We start from the raw sequence: 20,508 nt of genomic DNA on the forward strand, positions 1-20,508 counted from the left end.
TGAAATGATGTAGTGGTGAAGGTGAAGATGGCTTGTATTTGAAAGAAAAATCTAAGCTCTGCTTGGGTTTCTAAATCAAGCAATTCTTACTTCATAAATGGGTTTTCAATTTATGTTTTTAGCACTTGTTTACTAGACCAAAAAAACTGAAATATCTATATAGTTTAAAAACCTAATCAGGAAAGTAGCAGGAAAATGTTTCATGTTGAAGTATGAGTTTGAGTGTGGGGAAAAAACAACGCAGGTAAAGATCATTAATTTACAGGGTTAATTATGAAAAATTGTGGATGTTGGTTGCAGTAGTAACAGACACAATTTTTCTCCCTGACCTAAAACATATAACATGCAAAGCTTTTGATTAAATACCAAGTTTTTTCTCTATCTAAGTAGAACACTGTAAGTAACATGGACAAATGTCACTTATTTAATATTTCTCACCAAAAACATTCATACATTATTTTGCAAAGTTGATTATAGGAACACAGGTTACTTGTGAAAAATGTACTGCCTTTGAGATCTCTGTGTTTTTCTCTTCAATTTATTTTGCATACTGGATCTAGGGGAAAAACTGTAGTATGAATTTTGTCCATGGAGATAGTTCTGGGACATTTTGTTCATGGAAGAAGTTCTAAAACAATGTCTTAATAGATAATGATATTAGATATCTGACACTTCAAGTAAAAGTTTATAAATATGTAAGTATGCATGCAGAAACTCACATGTAGCTGTGTGTTGGTTTAGCGATAAGCATGTCTACATATACTGTGTGAATATGAATTTCTTATTTATATACTACACTGACGAGCATTGCCAAAATACCTTAATGCAATATCTTTTTTGAAAGTAATTAAGCACTGTAATATAGTGCATTTTCAAATAGGAGCAGAAGGTTTATGACAGGCAAGTGTGCACATCATGTGGTTAAAATTCAACAACAAGAGAAGAGTAGAAGTATCCTTGGGTTTTATGTTAACATATTAAGTTTTATTTGCAAAAGACATTTTGGTAAGCCTGCATCTGTATATCTGTATGAAGTACTCATAACTTAATTTTGCAGATAAGTTGGGCGTTGACATTTATGTTGTAAAGATTTATAAGGAGTTAAATGATGGTATTGTGACTAGTTTTTTTTTTTTTTGTCATCTAGAGTTTTTATTAAAATTATAAAATTATACATACAATTGATAACTTTAAAATACTCTGTATCATGATTTGGCTTCATAATATAATTACTCTTTTTTCTTCATCTATGTTGTTACTTATTTTTCAAAGAGCTACTGGACCCAACAAGTTGTCTATCTCCAGTATTGCATCTTATATTTTTAGCTACCACATTGAACTTGCAACTCTTTAATTGTCTTTTAAATTAGTTTTTATTTATTTTTTTCTACTTAAACTGTATTTTTTCATTATAATGCTTGTTGGAGTATGGAATAGCTTAAAAAAAGAATACCTGTGGTTAAAAAACTGCTTTTCATCATTTAGTATAAGTATTTACCCACATGTAAGTATGCCTGTGTGCTTCTACAGAGGAAGCAGGATTAGGGTGGCATTCCAATTGCCACATGGTGTTTCCAGAAACACAGAAAGTCCCAATGTAGGGAGCACGGTCAGTATATTTAAAAACATGGATGTTTAGATATCCTTGTGTGACTGTGTTAAAACTCCTATCAGTAAGGTGCACTGCCACAATCATGTCCTGTGGTAACTTCCTTTATATGCAGTATATTGTTTCTTTGAACCTTTTATTACTGCTTACAATCTGATTTTGAGACTCACATACACAAAAAGGACTATTTAGGCACTCAATGCTTCAATATTTGTTCAGTGTGAAGTGGAGGTATGTGGTTCTTTGCATCCTGCATTCTTTGCCAGGAAATTTGGAAATAAAAATGTTCAGGCCTGTTAACTATATGAAAGCTAGATGCATTTTTTTCTTATAAAGTACAAAACAAATACTTAGTCTCTTTGTTCGATGAATCATGAACTTGGGTTTCTCCCACAACAGTAAGTCTTGACAACTATGCCAAGATTTCAGAATAAAGCATGACTCAAAGTGGTGTGGTTTAAAGCCTTATGTTTCCAGAACACTTTAGAAATCTGTGTGTGTCAATATTTTTTGTTGAACAAACATAGTTTTTAAAGCACTATTTGGATATTTATTTTCATGGTGTGTAAGACACATTCAGAAGTGAAAGTTACAGTTTCCAACTTCATTCACTTTGTGGTAAGGATTTGGTCTGCAGGCTGTTTGAGGGAGAAGGAGAAAGAAGAGAATAGTGAGGAGACGTCCTGGATAGAACAAATAGAGGATGTCTGTCTGTATATGGTGGATTCAGGCGGGAAAGGGCCATGGTCTGTGCCACAGGAGGGTGCTAAAGCATGAACTGATCCCTGGGTAACTGCCATGGGTGGACAATCCTCGATTGTCCTTATCCTTAAATTATTGGTATTATCTTAAGTTTACAGAAAGACTTACTTATAAAGTGAGGGATTTGCCTTCTGACTAATGAAATTATCTGTTGCTCTTCAGGACTGCAGATAGAAAGGATCAGTCAAGAAAAGCTCTTTTAGTTTGATGTGAATGCAATTGCACTTAATGAATTAATAGTATTTTGAATAGTACAACTTAGCTTAGTTTTTAAAAGTGCTACAACTATCTACCACTGTAACCAGTATATACCATGTAAAATAAGTGTTAGTGAAACCTGAAAGAGTTGATGACTTAACGGTACGTTACTTGAAATTACTTTTGTTGAACTGAAATTTATAAAACAGATCTCACAATGTAAACTAATAGTTAAAATAGTGAAGAATTAATGACCTAAGAGAATATTTCTGTGAGTTTAATTTATTTTTGAACTTTTTATTTCTTGGGTGATGTTACTCAGTAGTTTTGTTACAAATATTGTTCCATGTTTTGATTTGAAACAAGATATAGTATTTTCTTCTTAAATGTTCCCTGAGCTTTCCTTCTTGGCAGTATGTGAGATTAGAGGATATTTCCAAGGCTTTTTTTACTTTCCCACATACATATTTTTTTCCCCAAGTTGTTTTCAATCTTATTTCTCCATCCTGTTGTCCAGTTTTTAATTCCTTCCTGTTGCACGTGGCTGGAGTTGCAGTTGAGCACAAACAGTAACAGTCCTGTTTCTCTAGCTCCTTTCAGAATGTTTGTAATTTGTTCCCTTGGACACTCAACTTCATTTCTTTCTGACAATCACTTTCCTACCTTGTTTTAAACCTGTCCTTATTCATTGCAACTTTGACCGGATAAAAAATATTTTCCATTCAAAATGATTGGCACAGATTTGGAAGAAGGTGTTTTGTTTTTATTTGATGTTGAAAGTCATCCCTTTAGTTAGTATTAAGAAATGCATATTTGAATTCTGAATGTTCAGATTTCTGTTAGGAAGTGACATGAGCATGGTATTCAGTGGAAAGAATAACATATGTTGAATCCTGGTATAGAGTCCATGCTGCCTGCCAGGAGGTACACTGTATTTTAAATTAACCAATGTGATAAAAAAATTAAATGTTATAATATAGACATCTTTTGTAAAACTTTGCACATTTACAGTGCAGTGCTGACAGCTGCCCTTGACTTAATGTATAGCATTCTGGTGGTTTGGTGTGATAGACTGCTGGCTGTTTTAGAAGATAAATTACTGTTTATTTAGGTTTAGGTTAATGTTTCAAAAGCTTTCTTACTTAAAAAGCAGAGCATTATAAATAGCAATAAGTTCTCTGAAATGCTGTACACATTATAGACTGACAATTGAAAAAGAAAAGACTGATTATAAGTAGAAAGCTGTAACTATATGTTTTGAGTAAATTGCTCTTATGTGTACTCTTTAACACTGATTAACTAGAAAGTTTTTGCAGCCATTCAGCCTTTTGCAGCCATTCAGCTTTGTAGTTTAGTCCAATAGTTTTAAATAATGTTATTTAAATAAGATGTAATTGATAAATTACGTTTGGTGAAAAATCTGTTCTTCTCCATCATGGTGTCTGAAGTTTAGCTTAAAAAGAAAGAATAAAAATCAAGTACAAATTTGCAAGTGAGTTGTTAGAAATATAGCAGAGCTATTAATGTGTACTGAAAGTTTAAAGACAAGCGTTTTGCGAAATTATATGGAAATTTTGCTTGAGACAACTAAATAATGAAGCTCTCAACTAGGCTTTTGTGTTTAGAATTTGATCAGCTGGCAAGTAAAAAAACTGTAAGTTAAGAGCAATTATGTTTCAGACATGTATGGAAATATCTGAAATTTGGTGTACAGTTATACTCAGTAGATTTTAATTTCTAAAGCTGTTTGAATATTCATACATAGAATTAATACAATTACATAGTATTACATGTGTGTTCTTAGAATGCATGAAAAGCATATATGAGAAGAACTATTGGAAATAAGTTAGAAATGAAGTTTTGTCTTAACATAGCACTAAAAAAGCCATTACTATTATTTTTGTTAAGATTGTACTTAGTTTTGGAAAAGGAGAAGAATTTTTTTATTACTTATGTTGGTGTTCCAGTTTCCTTCTGTAGATGGTATTGTATGCTGAGATCTCACTTTTTCTTCAGTGAAATGTCCATACTTCTGAATTTGCCGAATGCAGTGAAAGCTGCAGCAGTTTTATCTTTGTGTGCCTGTGGCTGAGAAATCTTTCTACTTGAACCTTCCTGTGTTGGCAAAAAATGTCCTGATGAGTACAGCCTTGGGAAAGAATCCCTGTTGTGGGTTCTGTTGAGAATGGCCACAAGTCCAAATTTGGCTTGGACTTATCTTGGGCAGTAACTGAGGAGGAAAGGAGTGCTAGGCTGAAATCTGTGACCCAAATGCTTTTCAGTTGCGTTGGGTTTTAAGACTGAAATTGTAAGGAAGCCAGACCTTCATGGCTTTGTCATTCAGTGGTCTCTGCTTCTTCTTTTGCACTGCCCCATGACATTTTGAACCTGCTTGCTAGTTTCAAACAATTTTGATGGAGAATTAGTCACTGTAAGCATAACCTAAACACTTGTGAAAATCAATAGCAGCTGGAGGGACCCTAGTGGGTATACTCTTCCTTCTGACATTGACATGTATAATTCGTTGCCATTTCATTACCTCTTTGCTCTCTTTCCATCCCCATCACATGCCAAAAGCCAAGCACTAGCCAAATGATGCTCAGCACTGAAAAGAGCTTGCTTGGATAGCAAGTTCTCCAGGCAAAGCTTTGTGCCCCAGGCCTTTCACTGTTATATATCAGAGGTTTATTGTGATGATGGAAATTTGAGAGCTGAGGATTATTCAATTTGCTGGGACCCTGCTGTAGGTCTGCTGTTCAGTAGTGTTTGGGATTAGGAGAAAATTTGGTCTGGACAGTATTCTACCTTTCTCTGAAGGAAGTGGGTGGCAAGGTTATGTTGTAATAAAAATTATTACTACATCCTTGGCAGGTGCTTGGTGGAGAGAATTCTTGCACATGAGGTCTGGCTTTCTAATAAAATCCAGTAGGAAATGTGTTAGGGGAAAATACCCTCTAAAGAAAGTGTGAAGCAGAGCTAAACTACAACCCACCAGAACCATGCAGGGAAACAAATACCATCAATCATCTGACACCACAAAGAAAAGTGATGTCTTGGTGAAGTCTGGGGCCAGTTGAAATAGTGCTGGGAGACCAGTGCTAGCCCTCTGGCAGGTTGAAGAGAGTATGAGAGAGTGACCTTAATGGATCAAACTTCTACTAATGGTTCCCAGGTGTTGTTTAATGAATCAGTGATGTGACTGAGCCATGCTTACAATGATATTTTGTCATGGTGAAGGCTGCAGGAACAGACTTGATAAATGCTGGAGAAGTACTTCTCAGCCATTACAAATATTTCAAGGTACCTGCAAAAAGGATGGGAATATGTCCAGTCTCCAGTACAGTGTCTTCCAAAATAGCACACACAAAAATGTAAGCAGGTGGTGTAAGAAAAATATAAGTTTGTTGTAGTGCTGGCCAGTTCGGTAGCTGGACCTGGAAGAGGGTGAGATGCTCCTCTGAAAGGCCCCAGCTTGTGTGTTAGGCTGGGTGACAGTGGAACAGTCATACTGGTCTGGAGTTTTCATTTATGGAGATAAATTATTTAAACTTAAAAAATACATCCTATTTTGTTCTGACTTAATTTTCAAGAGATTTTTGAAATAGGTATCTGTTCTTTTATCACTCTTAATTTTATTGGGTTTGCTTGTTTCTGAACAGAAGTTGGAAAAGAGAACAGAAATGTGGGCCACTTCTCTTGGGTTTCAGTCTCTTCTCCTGAGTGTTTTTGTCACTCTTTTCTCCTACTCCTTCAGGGTTAAACTGTTTCAGTCACTCTACTTTCTCATTTCCAGTCACAGAGAGTATATGGGCCAGAATGACCCATATCAGCCCATATTACCAGTTTTGCTGAAGAAGCTCACCTTTCTGTTATGTCTTTCCTTTTGACTTTTCCTTTCAGTCAGCCTGGTGTGAGAGTTACTGAGTTATGAGTTCTGTGCACTGACTTTTTTGGAACAAACATTTCAGAATTGACTTTTTTAACTTTTTTTATCCCTTCCATATTTGCTTCTACAGTGATGCTAAATTTTGAGTATAGCTGCCAGTTGCTGCTGTAGTTATTTCTTATTTCGGATTTTTTTTGTTGTTTTTTTTTTGTTGTTTGTGTTTTTTGTTTGTTTGTTTCTTTTGTGTTTTTTTTCCTTTGTACCTTTGAGAGCTCTAGTTACAGGTCAGACTTCACTTTGTTTGATATTAAACGCAGAATAATGTTACAGAATTAACACCACCACACCCATATTCCTCCAAGCAAAGCCCTGCACAAACTTCCTGTAACACGAGAGAATGAAATCTTGAAAAAGCTTATCCTAGGAGAAATTGCAGAAAACTCATTTTGAGATGTTTATTTCTATTAAAAAGCACTTACATCATGGTAGGTGGCCTCATAATTTTTTAAAAGTACAGTAAATGTATCAGAAACTTTACTAGATGATCAGTTAACAGTTTATAATACAACTTTCTTTACACAATAGAAAGAAGATATTTGTACAGCTCCCCTCAAAAAGAACTTGCAAAATCATTTTATTTGTTACTCTGTCTTGAGTGTTGAGAAATTGGGGTATATTTCTGAGAACTACTTAGTGAGAACAGCCTGTTCTATTTATCTTTGGCTGTATGACTGTATCACCATGGGCTTTCAGATGCTTGACAGCTCCTTTTCTTGTAAACAAAGGAATATTCCTTTCAAATAGCCTGGCTAATCAGCTAATCAAAACAGTAGCAACATCACAGGGAGATTTTGTTATCCAGAAATCAGTAGGAAGACGGCACATGTTTTGTGGTATCAGTGCAACAGATACCTTACAAAGCTTTCTGGCTTACCTTTGGGGCTGCTGTGGCAGCTTTTTAGCCTGTCCACAGCATTTGTGTGGATTTTTAACCTGTACCTCTGTTTTTGAGCACATTGTGTTGTGCTAACATAGAATTAACTCAAGGCTTGTGCTAACATTGGGAGGTGGATGTAACATCCTCAACTAATGCATGTACCTTAAATGTGCCTTGTTGGTCATCGCTGCTGGTTGTTTCTGTTAATTTAGCATCAGCCAAGATCGTATGCAACAAGAGACAAATAGAGGCTGACACCTTGTTTAAATTGTTTCTTGATTGCTCCAGTTTCTGTTCTACTTAATCAGACTTAAACCTTGTTTATATGCCCCACTCCCCACATCTCTGCCTCAAATTCCTTGGTGTTTCTCCTTTGTACTCTGGGACATAATATTAAGAGTTTATTTTTGACATGTTTCTACATAAAATAGTACTGAAAAAAACTCTGGCAGAAAAAAAAAGACTTTCCACCATGTTCTTGTCTGCCGTAGAGAAAGAGCTGAGTACTCGCTCTGAGGTACGTGATTTGAAAAGAGTCAAAATTGAGTTTTGTTATAGTGGGAAAAAAAGTGGGCAATCTCAAATAGTCTCTTGAAAGTACTAGAAGTATATAGAACCTATAATTTTTGTATGTAATACAGAATTCCTTAACTATTCCTCAAAATTGGAACACAGTCTGATTTGACTAAATTGTCTTACATATTTAACATTGTCATAGTTTTGAAATAAACCTATATTTACATAATTTTAAAGTAAATGTGCATTAGACTATTAAATAACATCTTGCAAAAGATGTAAAGATGTCATATGTAGCATATGTGGGTCACTGGATTTTCTCTGTTTCAGTGTTATGCTTCTAGTTTGCTGTTCATTAAAAAAATAATGAAATTGATTTTCTGTATTAATTTCTAAGCAGTGGTTAACCTATGTTAGCCAGCAGAAGTGTTGTTGTGAGGTTAGAAGTATAATATGAATCTGTTTAGGTGTAATGCATATTAGCAAGTGTATAGCAGTGGAAAAGAACCTGATATCCTTTTGAAAGCAAGATCTTGATGGTGCTTACCATTTTAGTGAAACTTGTGTATTTTAAATATAATATTTTCAAAAATTTGTATTACTTTTTGTTTCATTTTCACATGCAGAGGAATCATGGTGCAATGTGGAATGGTTTCTGGTGATGATCTAGTCCAGCTTCATGCCCAAAGCAAGTCCAATTAGAATGGGTTGCTGCAGGTCTTGGCTAGCAAAGTGCTGAATAATTCCAAGGACTGAGACTCTGGGCAGCCAGTTCAATACTTGATCACCCTCCAAATGATGAAAACCAGCTTCCCTGCTTGGAATTGCACAGTTCAGATTTGTACCATGAAAAGATGAGTGGCAACAGGCACAGTCTGGCTCCCACTTCTCTCAGTATGTACCCTCCCAGTACATAGCTGTAGGCAGCAGTAGGATCATCCTTCTCCAGGCTGGACAACCCAAATTTATCTCAATCTCCCCTGAGAGAGAGCACAGGAGGTTGCTTCTGTGCCCTGACCACCATGGTTGTCCTCTATAGATCTGCTTCTGGAGTGTCTTGGAGAGCCCTCGGCTGGATGCAGTATTCCATACAGTGTCTCAAAGGGAGCTAAAGGAGGAGAATAATTCTGCCCCTGGGTCCACCCTTGCTAATGCAGCCCAGCACACACTTGGCCTTTGCAGCTGGGACAAGCTGTTGGCGCATGGGCAGCTTGCTGCCCCCTAGGACCCTTGGATTGGTTTTTGAAAAGCTGCTCTCAAGTGGTTTGGCTTTTAGTCTGCAGTTCCAGAGCATCTTTATCCTGGGTACTCCAGCACTCAGTGTTTACACCTGGATTTCACTGAATTCCTGACAGTTTCTATTTGCACCCCCTCAAGGACCCTATCAATACCAGCCCTGCCCACCAGTGCATTGGTTCCTCTCCCTAGGTTGGTACTATCTACAGTTTTGATGAGACTGCACTATCCCATCTTCAGCTCTTCAGTATGCATGTTAAAACATCATGGACTTGGAACTAATGATCCCTGAAGGATGCCTCAAGTAACCAGTCATCAGCTGGACTTTGCCCTTTGAGCTCAGTGGTCCAGCCACTTTTTCACTGAACTCCCACTATCCAGTTGATATCTCACAAGTCTGGGAATGAGGAGGCTGCCCATGTGAGGAGACTGTGTCAAAGGCCTTGCTAAAATGAACACATCCTGAATGTTGCTTCTAGTCTTGCCACAGGCGGCCAACTGCTCAGCCGTATGAGCACTGCCCACTAGTGGGAAATAAGTTCCACTCCCCCAGTTCTTTCATCTTGCCATTTGAAATACTTTTTACAGCTATATGAATAGATATCTTTTAATGACTTGTAAAGGATATTAATCTTATTGTTTTAGAAATTATGAAGGGTGAGAAAAAGCAAATTTTATAAAGGAAAAGGGAAAAAAAATGGGGATGAAGAGCTCTTTGCAAGTTTGTGTAGTAGGTAATTTTAATCAGTTTGGGTTTTAAAATTTTAATTCATAGTGTTCATTGGTTTTAAAGAGTTTCTTGATTTTTTGTTTCTATGGTACCCAATTTTCTTTGTCTAACTTGGTTTTATGAAAGCAGAGGGACAGTATTTGTATAAATAGCCAAGTGATCTCCATGAGAACATTATTTTTCTCTAAAGTGTGCTTATGAGGCATTTTGGAGATCTTGCATGTTGAATAGGATTTGTGTGTTTTAAAAGGAGAGTGTATATTTTTAAAGGAGAAACCTATTTTGAATTTGGAAAGCATAATGAACCAAGGAAAGAATAATGAACAAAGATTAAAAATCCACTTATTAGGAAAGATCAAAATAAACCTCATCTGTTATGTGTTCAGGTATTGTCAATTGTAATTTGCTCTAAACCTTGCAATAACGGATTTAAATTGCAGTAGAAAATTAACTGAGAAGCTTGAATATAACTTTACTAGCCTAGGTGTCTTTAGCATGTTACTTATGACTTGCATAGTTCTAGAACGAATCATAGTGCTTCATAAAAACATTTCAGCTGGATTTGTCTACTGGATCTGACACATCTGTCAAAAGTGGAAAAAGAGGCTGTTTGAGCAAAATTGTATTTGTTGTATTTGCAGAACAGCACCCCAAAACAGGACCTCTTGTTCAAATTTAAGTTTTCTAGGTTTTACTTCTGATACAAGCTAGTGGGAAAAGATACTTTTGTAAATGACTTGTCTTACTTAAAAATCATCTCTCTAGATAAATCATGAGTATTTTTAGTTTTCCACTGCTGTGGCTATTGTTTGGAATCATTCTCATTATTGATAAAATGAATGGACGTTTATCAAATCTCATTCCGTAGCGATAGTTATTAGCACTTTTAGAATGTAACTCTCTTCCCACCACCATTATGATTTTGACTTGAGCTTTTAAATGTTTGTCATCTGGTGTGAGGTGGATTTATGGGAGTGCAGTAATTTTAGTGCTTTTTGGCTGGGTGTTTCTGATGACATCACTGTGATCTAGACACAGTGTGTGACTCTAGTTGGTTCCAGTTTTAAATAGTTTCATAATTATGCTAGTTTTGGCAGTTTCCTTGGAACTTTCCCCATCTCTTTAATGAACATGTTTTACTTCTGGGCTTATGAGACAACCACATGTTTGAGAAATTAATAGTGTGCTCTTAAAGTTAACATTGAGCAGAAGTGTGCAGATACAGAAACCTTCTGGATATAAGTGTACTTAGGAGTGTAGGTTTTTTTAAGTTCATGGCCACTCTTATTGTCTTCAAGTAATTGAAGAATACATTTGGCTTATAAAATATCAGTAACTGTTGTGAAAAATGCTGTGTGTGTTCATGCTCAAAAAACTCAAAACCAACCCTTGCAGCTCCCCAAAATATTTTTCATATTTGTGTATTGTAATGAAATTAATGGATGTTATTTCAAATTAAAAAAACCCCGCACCCTTTCTTCAAATGTCCATCAGGTTGAATTCTTCTTAAGTGTAGGTGTACTCTGTTACTTCATATGGATTAAGTCACACAGGTATATTTCTGAGATAAATTTGCTTTGTGTTTTGGCACCATTTTGGAATATGTTCATTTTTGCTTGTGTTGAGGTCCAGCTCGCTGTAAATGATTTACAGCCATTTTTCCATCACAAAAGACTTGTAACTCAGGGAAATATGAAAAGCTTATTGGGTGTAATGTGTTTATTAATAAATTTATAATTTGTGTTTATTATATAATTTATTTAATGATGAGATTTGAGACTTTGTTTAAAAATTAAGGATTCTCCTCTCCTTTCCTTTAAGAAAACAATCCCCCCTCAAAAGTGCTAGTGTTTATTCCTAGCTCTCTCATAGTGGTAAAAGCTTAAACCACTCTTACTTAATCTTTGCTCATAATACTAAAAAATATTGCATAGATTTTGTGAAGTTTTGAGAACATGTATTGGACATAATTATAGCAGTATGTAGATAGAAAAGTTAGACTTGAATGTAATCAGGCTTGATAAAGTTAACACTTCAGAAAAAGAACTTCCCCATTCCCTTCTCCTCACTTCTCTTTATTTTGTAGCTGACATAAATATTAAAAGTTAAATGTAATGTGATCCTATCAGACCAAGTCATTAAATAGTTGCAGCACAGCATTCTGTGCAATTCACAAGTGAGCTTGGGGAAGAAGAAAATGTGGTAATTGAGGCTGGGCTTTTCTTCAAATTCATAACATAAATAGTTGTGTAGTGTCTTACCTAAAAAAAAATACTTCTGTGCTACATGCGAACTGGTTTCCAAGAAAGAGTATATCTAAAAGTGATTTCAAAAATTTTAGAGTAAGAGTGTGTGATCTAAGTTTCTTCAGTAACCTGGAGAGGAAAGAGAGTTGAGCTCTACTGATTACAGAATATATGTTTCTGAAGAGATTTCCATCATGCTGAACTTAATGAAAGCTTGAAGCTCTTGCTTTATCTCTGTCAGGTATGCAATAAAGAGGAAGGTGGTTTTCTACTGAAATTGCTCCACAGTTCTAAGTTCAGGGAGAGTCTTCAGAAGACTTGCATTACTCAATGAAAAGTATCAGAAGTTTGTCGGAGATGAGAAAACAAACAAATGCCCACTAAACAGAGCTGATTCTCAACGCCTGTTATACACTGGAATGAGACTTTCCTGTATGACTAAAATTACCAAATAACCATAAAATAAGAAGCACCCAACAGCTTGCTTTTCAATACTATATTAGTAACTGGAAAATCTCAAATCCTTTATGTTAACTCATCCTTCTTTCAGAAGCTATCATCTAGGCTTCTAATATACGAATATGTCTGTTTTATGCAATTGCCACAAATGAGTTAAAGCTTCTACCTTAAGCTTATTTTTTCTCCAACTAAGATTATAGTGCTATTCTTTTTTTTTCCTTAGGGAAATGATCTTTTCATTTTATCGGAGAATTTCCCTGTTTTGTTGTTCTAAGTACAGAGTGGAAGGAAAAAAATTTCTTCAGTTACTTTTGAAGTTGTAGACTTGTGTTTGAAGTGCATCATTGCATGTATTAATTTTTTTTAATGGAAAACAAAATCCACATCAAAAAGCAAGTAATGTGAAGATTCCCTTTTGTAATTTCTCTGAGATTATTAGAAATACCAGGCAGCACATGGAGAAACATGATCTGTCATGTATAAAAACCCAGCACAGTTTAAGCTGCTTGCTTTTTGTGTTAAGAGGACTTAAGAATATCATAATTCATACCATGTTACTTGACTTTTGTTCCCCAAAGCTTCTTTTTGTGAACAAATTGTGTGATATGATCAGTGGCATGACACAAAAAGCATTTTTCACTTTTTCTGCAAGAGACTATGTCTATCAAACTAATTTGGCTTAGCTCAGAAGCTGTGTTTGCATCCTCTTTAACCTGTACTTTTAATACATTTACAAGAATGTTTGCATTACTTCTCTTGGCTTTCTTACACTTGAGCCTTGTAGTTAAACTGTCATTCTGGAATGTAATGGGAATACTACTGGTGTATTTAAAATCCTAGATTCAGCTAATTAAGATTTTCATGTGTCTGCAAATCTCATCTTGAAAGGCTTATATCACATTCTGGAATTATGGGCCATGTTTCTGCTTCTGAATTCCTTATGTTGAATGAACTATATAGAAGATCAAGAGGAGCAGGTGCCCTCAGTTCATTTATCTTTTCTGGGGTCATGTTTTACTGTTATAGAAGTCTGCAAAAATATTTTGCTTTATGAATCAGTTTCAATTAGTGGTATTGGGAAGGATGTGATTCTGACAACTTGGAACCATCTGAGGTGGTTTCATGAGTAGGCATACAAGCTCATGCAATTAGGTAGTTTCTCATACTTGTTTTGGTAATTTGCAGGGCTCTTTCTCTGAAGGAATGTTTCAGCAGAAATGGAACTAGAAGAAATAGAAGAAATATGTTCAGTTGAAATAAATATTTAAACTACAGGTTTCGTTTTTAAACCAAAGTTGGTGAAAGCATTCATTTAATGTTGTCCAGCTTGTTTTGTGTCAACTTCTGTAGTACAGGATTAAGTTGATGGAAAAACAGTAACAGAAATTACAGAACCTTTACCAAGTTCTCCCCCCGTTTATTTTCTTTTTGTTTGGTTGACTTCATTGCTTTCTTTTCCTCTAGCAGGAAGACCACGAAAGTTGTGGTTCCAGTTCCACAAACCGCAGTACCACAGAAAGCTTGAAATCAGCAGTAAAATCACGACGAGTTCAGCAGTCTGCTTCTCCTGACCCTGATTTACCTCCAGGTAATCCATCATTTCAGAAACTGGTTACGTGTTTTTGTGTAACTTAAATACAGAAGTTTTTTCAGATGACCACAGTGTTTGATTATTATGGTTTTGTCTACCTGCAAATCACAAAGGTTAGTGAAATACTTGAATGTTAGAAAATAGAACCAAATCACAATAAAATGTAGTTTAATGCTGATAACCTTTCTTTCTATTTTATCGAATTCTTCAATTCTGATAACTCATTTATGCTTCAAGGTAACATTATAGAATCATGGAATGGCTTGGATTGGAAGAGACCTTAAAAATGATCTAGTTCCAACTCCCAGCTATGGGGAGGTATACCTTTCACTCAACCAGGTTGCTCAGAACCCCATCCAGTCTGGCCTTGAACAAAACTTCTCTAGGCAACCTCTTCCAGTGCCTCAAAATAAAGAATTTTTTTTCTATTATCTAATCTAAACTTGCCCTCTTTCAGTTTAAAACGATTATCCCATGTCCTATCTGTACATGCCCTTGTGAAAAGTCCCTCTCCAGCTTTCTTGTACACTCCCTTTATGTAGTGGAAGGCTGCTATAAGGTTTTTCTGGAGACTTCTCTTTCTCAGGCTGAAAACCCCAAACTCTCTCATGTTTTATTAATGCTTTTTATTGAGCCCTCTATCTACTGGTGGAGATTGTCACCAGTTTTTTTTTCCTGGATATGGAATTTCAGTGTGAATGTGGAATTTGGATGCTGAACTTGGAGAAATTTTATGATATAAAAATGCCTAAGGAACTATGTATCTAATTACTGTTGTCTCTGAGTTTGAATATGAGGTGATTCATGCATAAAAGTGAAATTGGAGAGTATTGGAATGAATTGCAGTCTGCTGTCTTGGGTCAAGTGATTTTAGATAGGTAAAAATATGATAGTTTTGTGTGAGACTTTCTTGCTGTCTTTTGTTAACAGAAGCATTATGCTAGACTTGAATCAAAAGACAACATTGACATTTAGTGTGTGTAATATGATGTGCTACATGGTATCATCTTGCTTTGAAATGGTCACTTGAGGAGCCAGGGCTCGGGGGCCTCTTAGAGCTTAGTGATCCAATAAACTCCAGGGGCTTGGAATTGGGGGAAACCATTTCCTACCATGGACAGAGCTTCAGCTGTGGCAGCTCTGTGGAATTCGGTTCTTTGGGTCGCGTCTGCGAACAGCAAAAGTCAAGGGCTCCTCAAAAATTGTTTGAATATATTTCCTTCAGTGACATTTGCAGGATTTTTGTAAGCGAAATTGTATCAATACAGTTGTATGAATTGTTGTGAATTATGAAGTTGTAAATACAGGTGGCTTTGGTTTTGAGTGGAGAAATAGCACTGTTTAGTATACATTTACCTGTCTGGTAAATTGTCCTAGGATTTAATTTGCACATCTTGAATTTTAGTAAGATGTGGAGTCATCTGCTTAGTGTTTTGTTTTGATTTTTTTTTTTAACGTTCTTGGAGGATGTTTGTATCATATTAGTGCTGTATTTTAAAAAAGATTTATTTGTCCTTTTGTTTTGGTGTCCTTGGAGATTAATCTCCAGAGGCAAAGTTTAGCTAAAAATATAGCTTTGGCAACAACAGACTCCTGCTAAACTTCACTCGTTTAGATGTGTCTATTCTGATGGTATTGATTCTATGACTACAGAGATACTGAATTTTTGGAGCATTGGATCTGAAATTGCATTTGTAGCACTTAACGCTCAGTGCAGCCTCCTGGGTTCTGGACAATTTGGAAAAAAAACCACACTTGTGGACTTTGTGTTGCATCTCAGGAAAGAATTTAGCCCTACAGATTTTTTGGTGGTTTTATTCACTTTCCATAGAACACCTATATTTCAGTGGCAAAGATGCCCATAGTGTTATTCTTAGAAATCACAGGAGTATAAGTAACCTTTACCTGCTTTTTCCCCACTTCTATTTAAAACAAAACCCTTTTGGGAAATAAAAAACCCAAACACAAAAAAACAACAAACCCTTTATTATACATGAACTTACTGATGTTTTTATTATTTTGTCTTGAATTGTAGGAATTACAATTTCTTAAAAGACTGTTCCTCACATGTGAAAACCTGCTTCTAGTATATTTGAAGCTAAACTTAATCAGGAAGCTGTTTTTTGTATGACACTTCCAACAATATAGTGTACCATTAGCTTGGAAATATCTCCATAGACAGTTTTTAGCAAATCCGTGACCCCTGTTTTTTTTTGAAAGATAGGACCCTGCTTCCCCTCTTAATGCATTCAGCCAAAAAGACATACAGATGAAAATGGTGTTGCTCTTTTCCTGAAAGACCCTTGACAGCAAAATACTGGAAAAACTTTGGACCTGTGGAGAGACAGCTTCACTTTTTTCAATGAAATTAGTAGCTTGCTTTAAAATCATATTTAAATAACTGGCTATAATTTTATAGTTGCTGGTTAAATAGTCGGCAAAAATATTTCTATGCTGAAATTAGTAAAAGGAGCTAAATGCCTTGTGCTGCTTTCTATTTATGTGCAGGCTGGTTTACATCACTCTAGTGATGAATATGGGTCTCTTATGCCCCTTAATTACTGAAATAATAAATATGGTTTTCTGAGTTCATATAAACTAAAAATGTTATCGTTTGAAGGAGTCAGTGAGAAAATCCTTAAAAACAGGTTATTCCACATGGTTTTTCAGTAGTTTTAGATTGATATGTAGAAAAATCCAATTCAGATTATGTTAGAAATCTGCCAGTACTAAGCTCTGAAACCATTGAATTTGACTGTATTTCTGGACTTCCTCTTTCTGGTCATTGAGGACTTTGTATCCTGAAAAAAAAAAAAAAATGTTCCATGTCAGCTGGGCAAATTTTTAGTTGTGGAACTCAAGAAAATCACTTATGTAATGGTAAAACTTTCCACATACCCTAAAGTGAAAAGTTATATATGAGTGTGAAAAAGATGAATACCTAGAAAAAGCAGAGTAGAATGGAAGTAGCAACTTAAGTTTTTCCTAGTTATCTGACAATATTTTGGTGTTGATTTTAATTTTTAATTTAAATTAAAATTGTTGACATAATGGAGTTTTTTTAAATGCAAGTTTCAGAAAACTGCTCTTGAAGCCTGTGGGTTTAGGCCTCTATCATTAGCTAGCTTTTTTCAGCACAGTCACAAAACTAGAACTCAATAGTGTCTATTACATGTAGTTTTAGATATGTGTAATGTGATAAATTTGAAAACAGAGAAATTTTAAGGCTTGCTTTTCTCTAGCACAAGTGAGTTGGGTCCACAGCTAGGTTCAGTATACATGAAAGACACGAATATGGGTAGTATTTAATTTCTTTACCATATCGTTAAAAATATGAATGTTTGCCACATATTGCGAATTCACAGGGGAGATGATTTTTCCAATAACATTACATCTAAAAACATGTAAATGGTAAAAAATATATACATGGATTTGTTCCCAACAGGCTTCACTGCAGGTGCTTACTATTTGGGTTGTTGACAGAAATTGGTTTTGATACACCTCAGAGGGGTCTTACTGAACAAGATGTGGATATATTAGGTTTTAGAATAAGAAAGTACCAGGTGTGTTAATGCTTAGTTAACTTATAAAAACACTGAGGGAGCACCCTCAGTTTTTTTTATGAGGCATAATTATGCACACTTGAAGAGTAACCTAGCAGCTGGTGTTCACTTTTCCAAACCTATTTCTAAATATCTCTCAAGTAAAAAAGTAATTGTTAAAATTCTTTGTCTACAGTAATCCATAGTGTTCTGTTTTCTGAATTAGTTTTAAAGTTAACTAGTTTTGTATGCTCTATTGTATTCATGGTTTTTAACAACTTTTTTAATAGTATCTTGCATTTCTAGGATGCCGATTGACTTAACAACTTCGCAGAATATTAAAGAGTTTTAAGTCATGTTAATTTTTGGGTAAAAATGATACACAATTTGTTTAAATTTTGATTTTTTTAGAAAAAAGGGTGCAAGTGGAAAATAATGAATATATTGAAATAATGAATTTTTTACTAAATAAATGAGTTTATCATGTCTTCCTTATCATTGCCAAGAATTTGTTTTACTTTATAGGTTATGTTCAGAGTTTGATAAGGCGTGTTGTAAATAATGTCAACATTGTGATCAACAATCTCATATTAAAGTATGTGGAGGATGATATTGTTCTCTCAGTCAATATCACTTCTGCAGAATGCTATACAGTGGATGAGTTTTGGGATCGAGCATTTATGGACATCTCTGGTGAGTTGATATTTTTTGGTTCTACATATCACTGTGGAGGCACTCTTAAATTCATACAGAAATTATTAAATCTCATGAAAATTGCTCTTTTTTATCAGGAGTAGGACAATTTATGTCTGTTTTGATTTCCAATCAATTTTTTCTCTTGTCCTTACCTTAATTCTGATGAGCCAACTGTAATAATATAGACTGATTGGTACTACATCCTTGTATGATCACAGATAATCATACAAGATGTGTTGTCCTCTGCTCATGCTTGCCATCCTGTGATGGTATTTGAATTAGTGCTTAAGCAAGTTTTCTGAGTGAGCAGTAGCACATTAAGGCATTCCATTGCACTTGTTTGAGATGATCTTACAACCCTGAACAGGCTGGCAAGAGAGGCAGTAAAATGTGCTCACAGTAGTGGGCACAGCATACCAGTTGCAAGACATGATTAATTTCACGTCACATTTTCAGGGGAAGAGGCCCCCAGCTTCTGACTCTTTATCTTGGTCTTTAGTGTTTGAATGTTTCAGTCCTTGAATTGCTAGCACTGGCCTGTAAGTCTAGGTGCTCTTACTGATATTGGCCAGAGGTGGAACTGGGGCACAGTAACTGTGCTAAGATCACACAGAAGATTTCAGGTAGAGTGTGGAATTCAATTAATGTTTTCCTAAACCTATTTTTTTGTTCTGGCTAAAATAATTACAAACTAATATGACAAAATCACAAAATATATTTAATTTTAAGATCACTATAAAAGCTCTTGTTTCTTTTGGAAGGTTCAAAAGAAAACTTTGGGGGGTAATATGCAAAACTATTTCTGTGAGAACAATGAGAATGATAGTAATTGTATGCTTCCACATGAAACAGTACTCTTCTTCTATAAAAGAGTTAAGTTACAGCAGACAGGGTGAAAATTTTATTGGGTGTAATTAATTTGTCCTCACTTCCTATGTATTCAGCATAAAAAGTCTGACACAGGAAATGGTCCTCTTCAGTCACACAAGCAAGTACTTTGATTTAAATAATGACTAAAAACTGTCTTGTATTGCTTTCTTCTAGTTAAGAACCTGTTTTGACAACTTACTTCTTGTATGTAATATATTTTTTTAACCTATACACTTATTTTAAAAGCCACTGATCTGGTACTGAGGAAGATGATCAACTTTTCTGACTGCACAGTATGTCTTGATAAGAGAAATGCTAGTGGTAAAATTGAATTTTACCAGGAACCTCTGCTGTACAAGTGTTCCTTCAGGACTCGTCTGCATTTTACCTATGATAACCTCAACTCCAAAATGCCATCAATTATTAAAGTAGGTATCCAAAATAATTATTTTTGCTACTCACTTGTGAAATTTTGAAGCTTTTCAAAATATCCTTTAAAATTTTAAGTGAAATTAAAAGCTTATACTGTTGCTTTTTGCTAAAGGAATTTTTAAATTGTATTTTGTTCATATGGTGCAGTTAGTTTATGTACAGAAACAGAACCTAAGTAAGGAAGTTATACTCTCTAATATTAGAATTTTTTCCTGGAGTTAAACAAACTCCATAATTCTAAGGGGGGAAAGAGAGTCTGGAGATATTCTGTTAAAAAACCTCCAGTGGTATACTTAGGGTGTCTGCAATAAGATGGGAAGAATCTTTTTGCCTTAAGTTATTGTTTCAAATGTAGCTCCAAGTCTTGGGAATAACAAGAAGCATCAGTGGATTGACACTGTGCAGTGAAACACGTGAGATGGATTAGCAAGCCAAACTCAGCTCCTAGTGAGCAGAGGCACATTATTATCATTGTTATTGTTATTCTTTGTGGGTCATCAGGATGCAGTTTTTTAGTGACTGCCTAAAATCTTTAGCCAATGATTGGAAATAGCTGTTTTTTCATTGGGCTGAAGCAAAAAGAACTGTTATTAGTAAATATAGCAACTTCATTAATAGAATTAAATTTAATTTGAGGATGCTAAAAACTTTTTAAAAGCCTCTGCTGCAAATGATATTACTGTAGCTTCAGCACCCTGAAGGGTTGGTTACTGAAGGACAGTGCTTTTCTGGCTCAGCACAAAAGCCAGCAGTGCTCCATCTTTCCAAATAGATTCTTGCTAATGTGCACTTTAATAC

General features: G+C 35.3%; 1 protein-coding gene across 7 annotated transcripts in view; it reads left to right on the plus strand.

Annotated features, from left to right (window-relative positions):
* Window positions 1-20,508, plus strand: part of VPS13B (vacuolar protein sorting 13 homolog B) — a 431,824-nt gene that overhangs the window by 30,292 nt on the left and 381,024 nt on the right. For 5 of the 7 annotated variants that reach the window (XR_009488944.1, XM_059864515.1, XM_059864541.1 and 2 more), the window contains exons 4-6: window positions 14,044-14,167; window positions 18,238-18,405; window positions 19,525-19,706. Coding sequence is in view for 6 of the 7 variants with exons in the window: in XM_059864515.1 (XP_059720498.1) it covers window positions 14,044-14,167; window positions 18,238-18,405; window positions 19,525-19,706 (474 nt within the window). In the remaining variant the exon portion in view is untranslated. The remainder of the gene's footprint in view (window positions 1-14,043; window positions 14,168-18,237; window positions 18,406-19,524; window positions 19,707-20,508) is intronic. The other 2 variants (XM_059864549.1, XM_059864523.1) reach the window with 1 other exon arrangement.

This window comes from Haemorhous mexicanus, chromosome 1 (genome assembly GCF_027477595.1).
Source record: "Haemorhous mexicanus isolate bHaeMex1 chromosome 1, bHaeMex1.pri, whole genome shotgun sequence".
Taxonomy (NCBI): Eukaryota; Metazoa; Chordata; class Aves; order Passeriformes; family Fringillidae; genus Haemorhous; species Haemorhous mexicanus.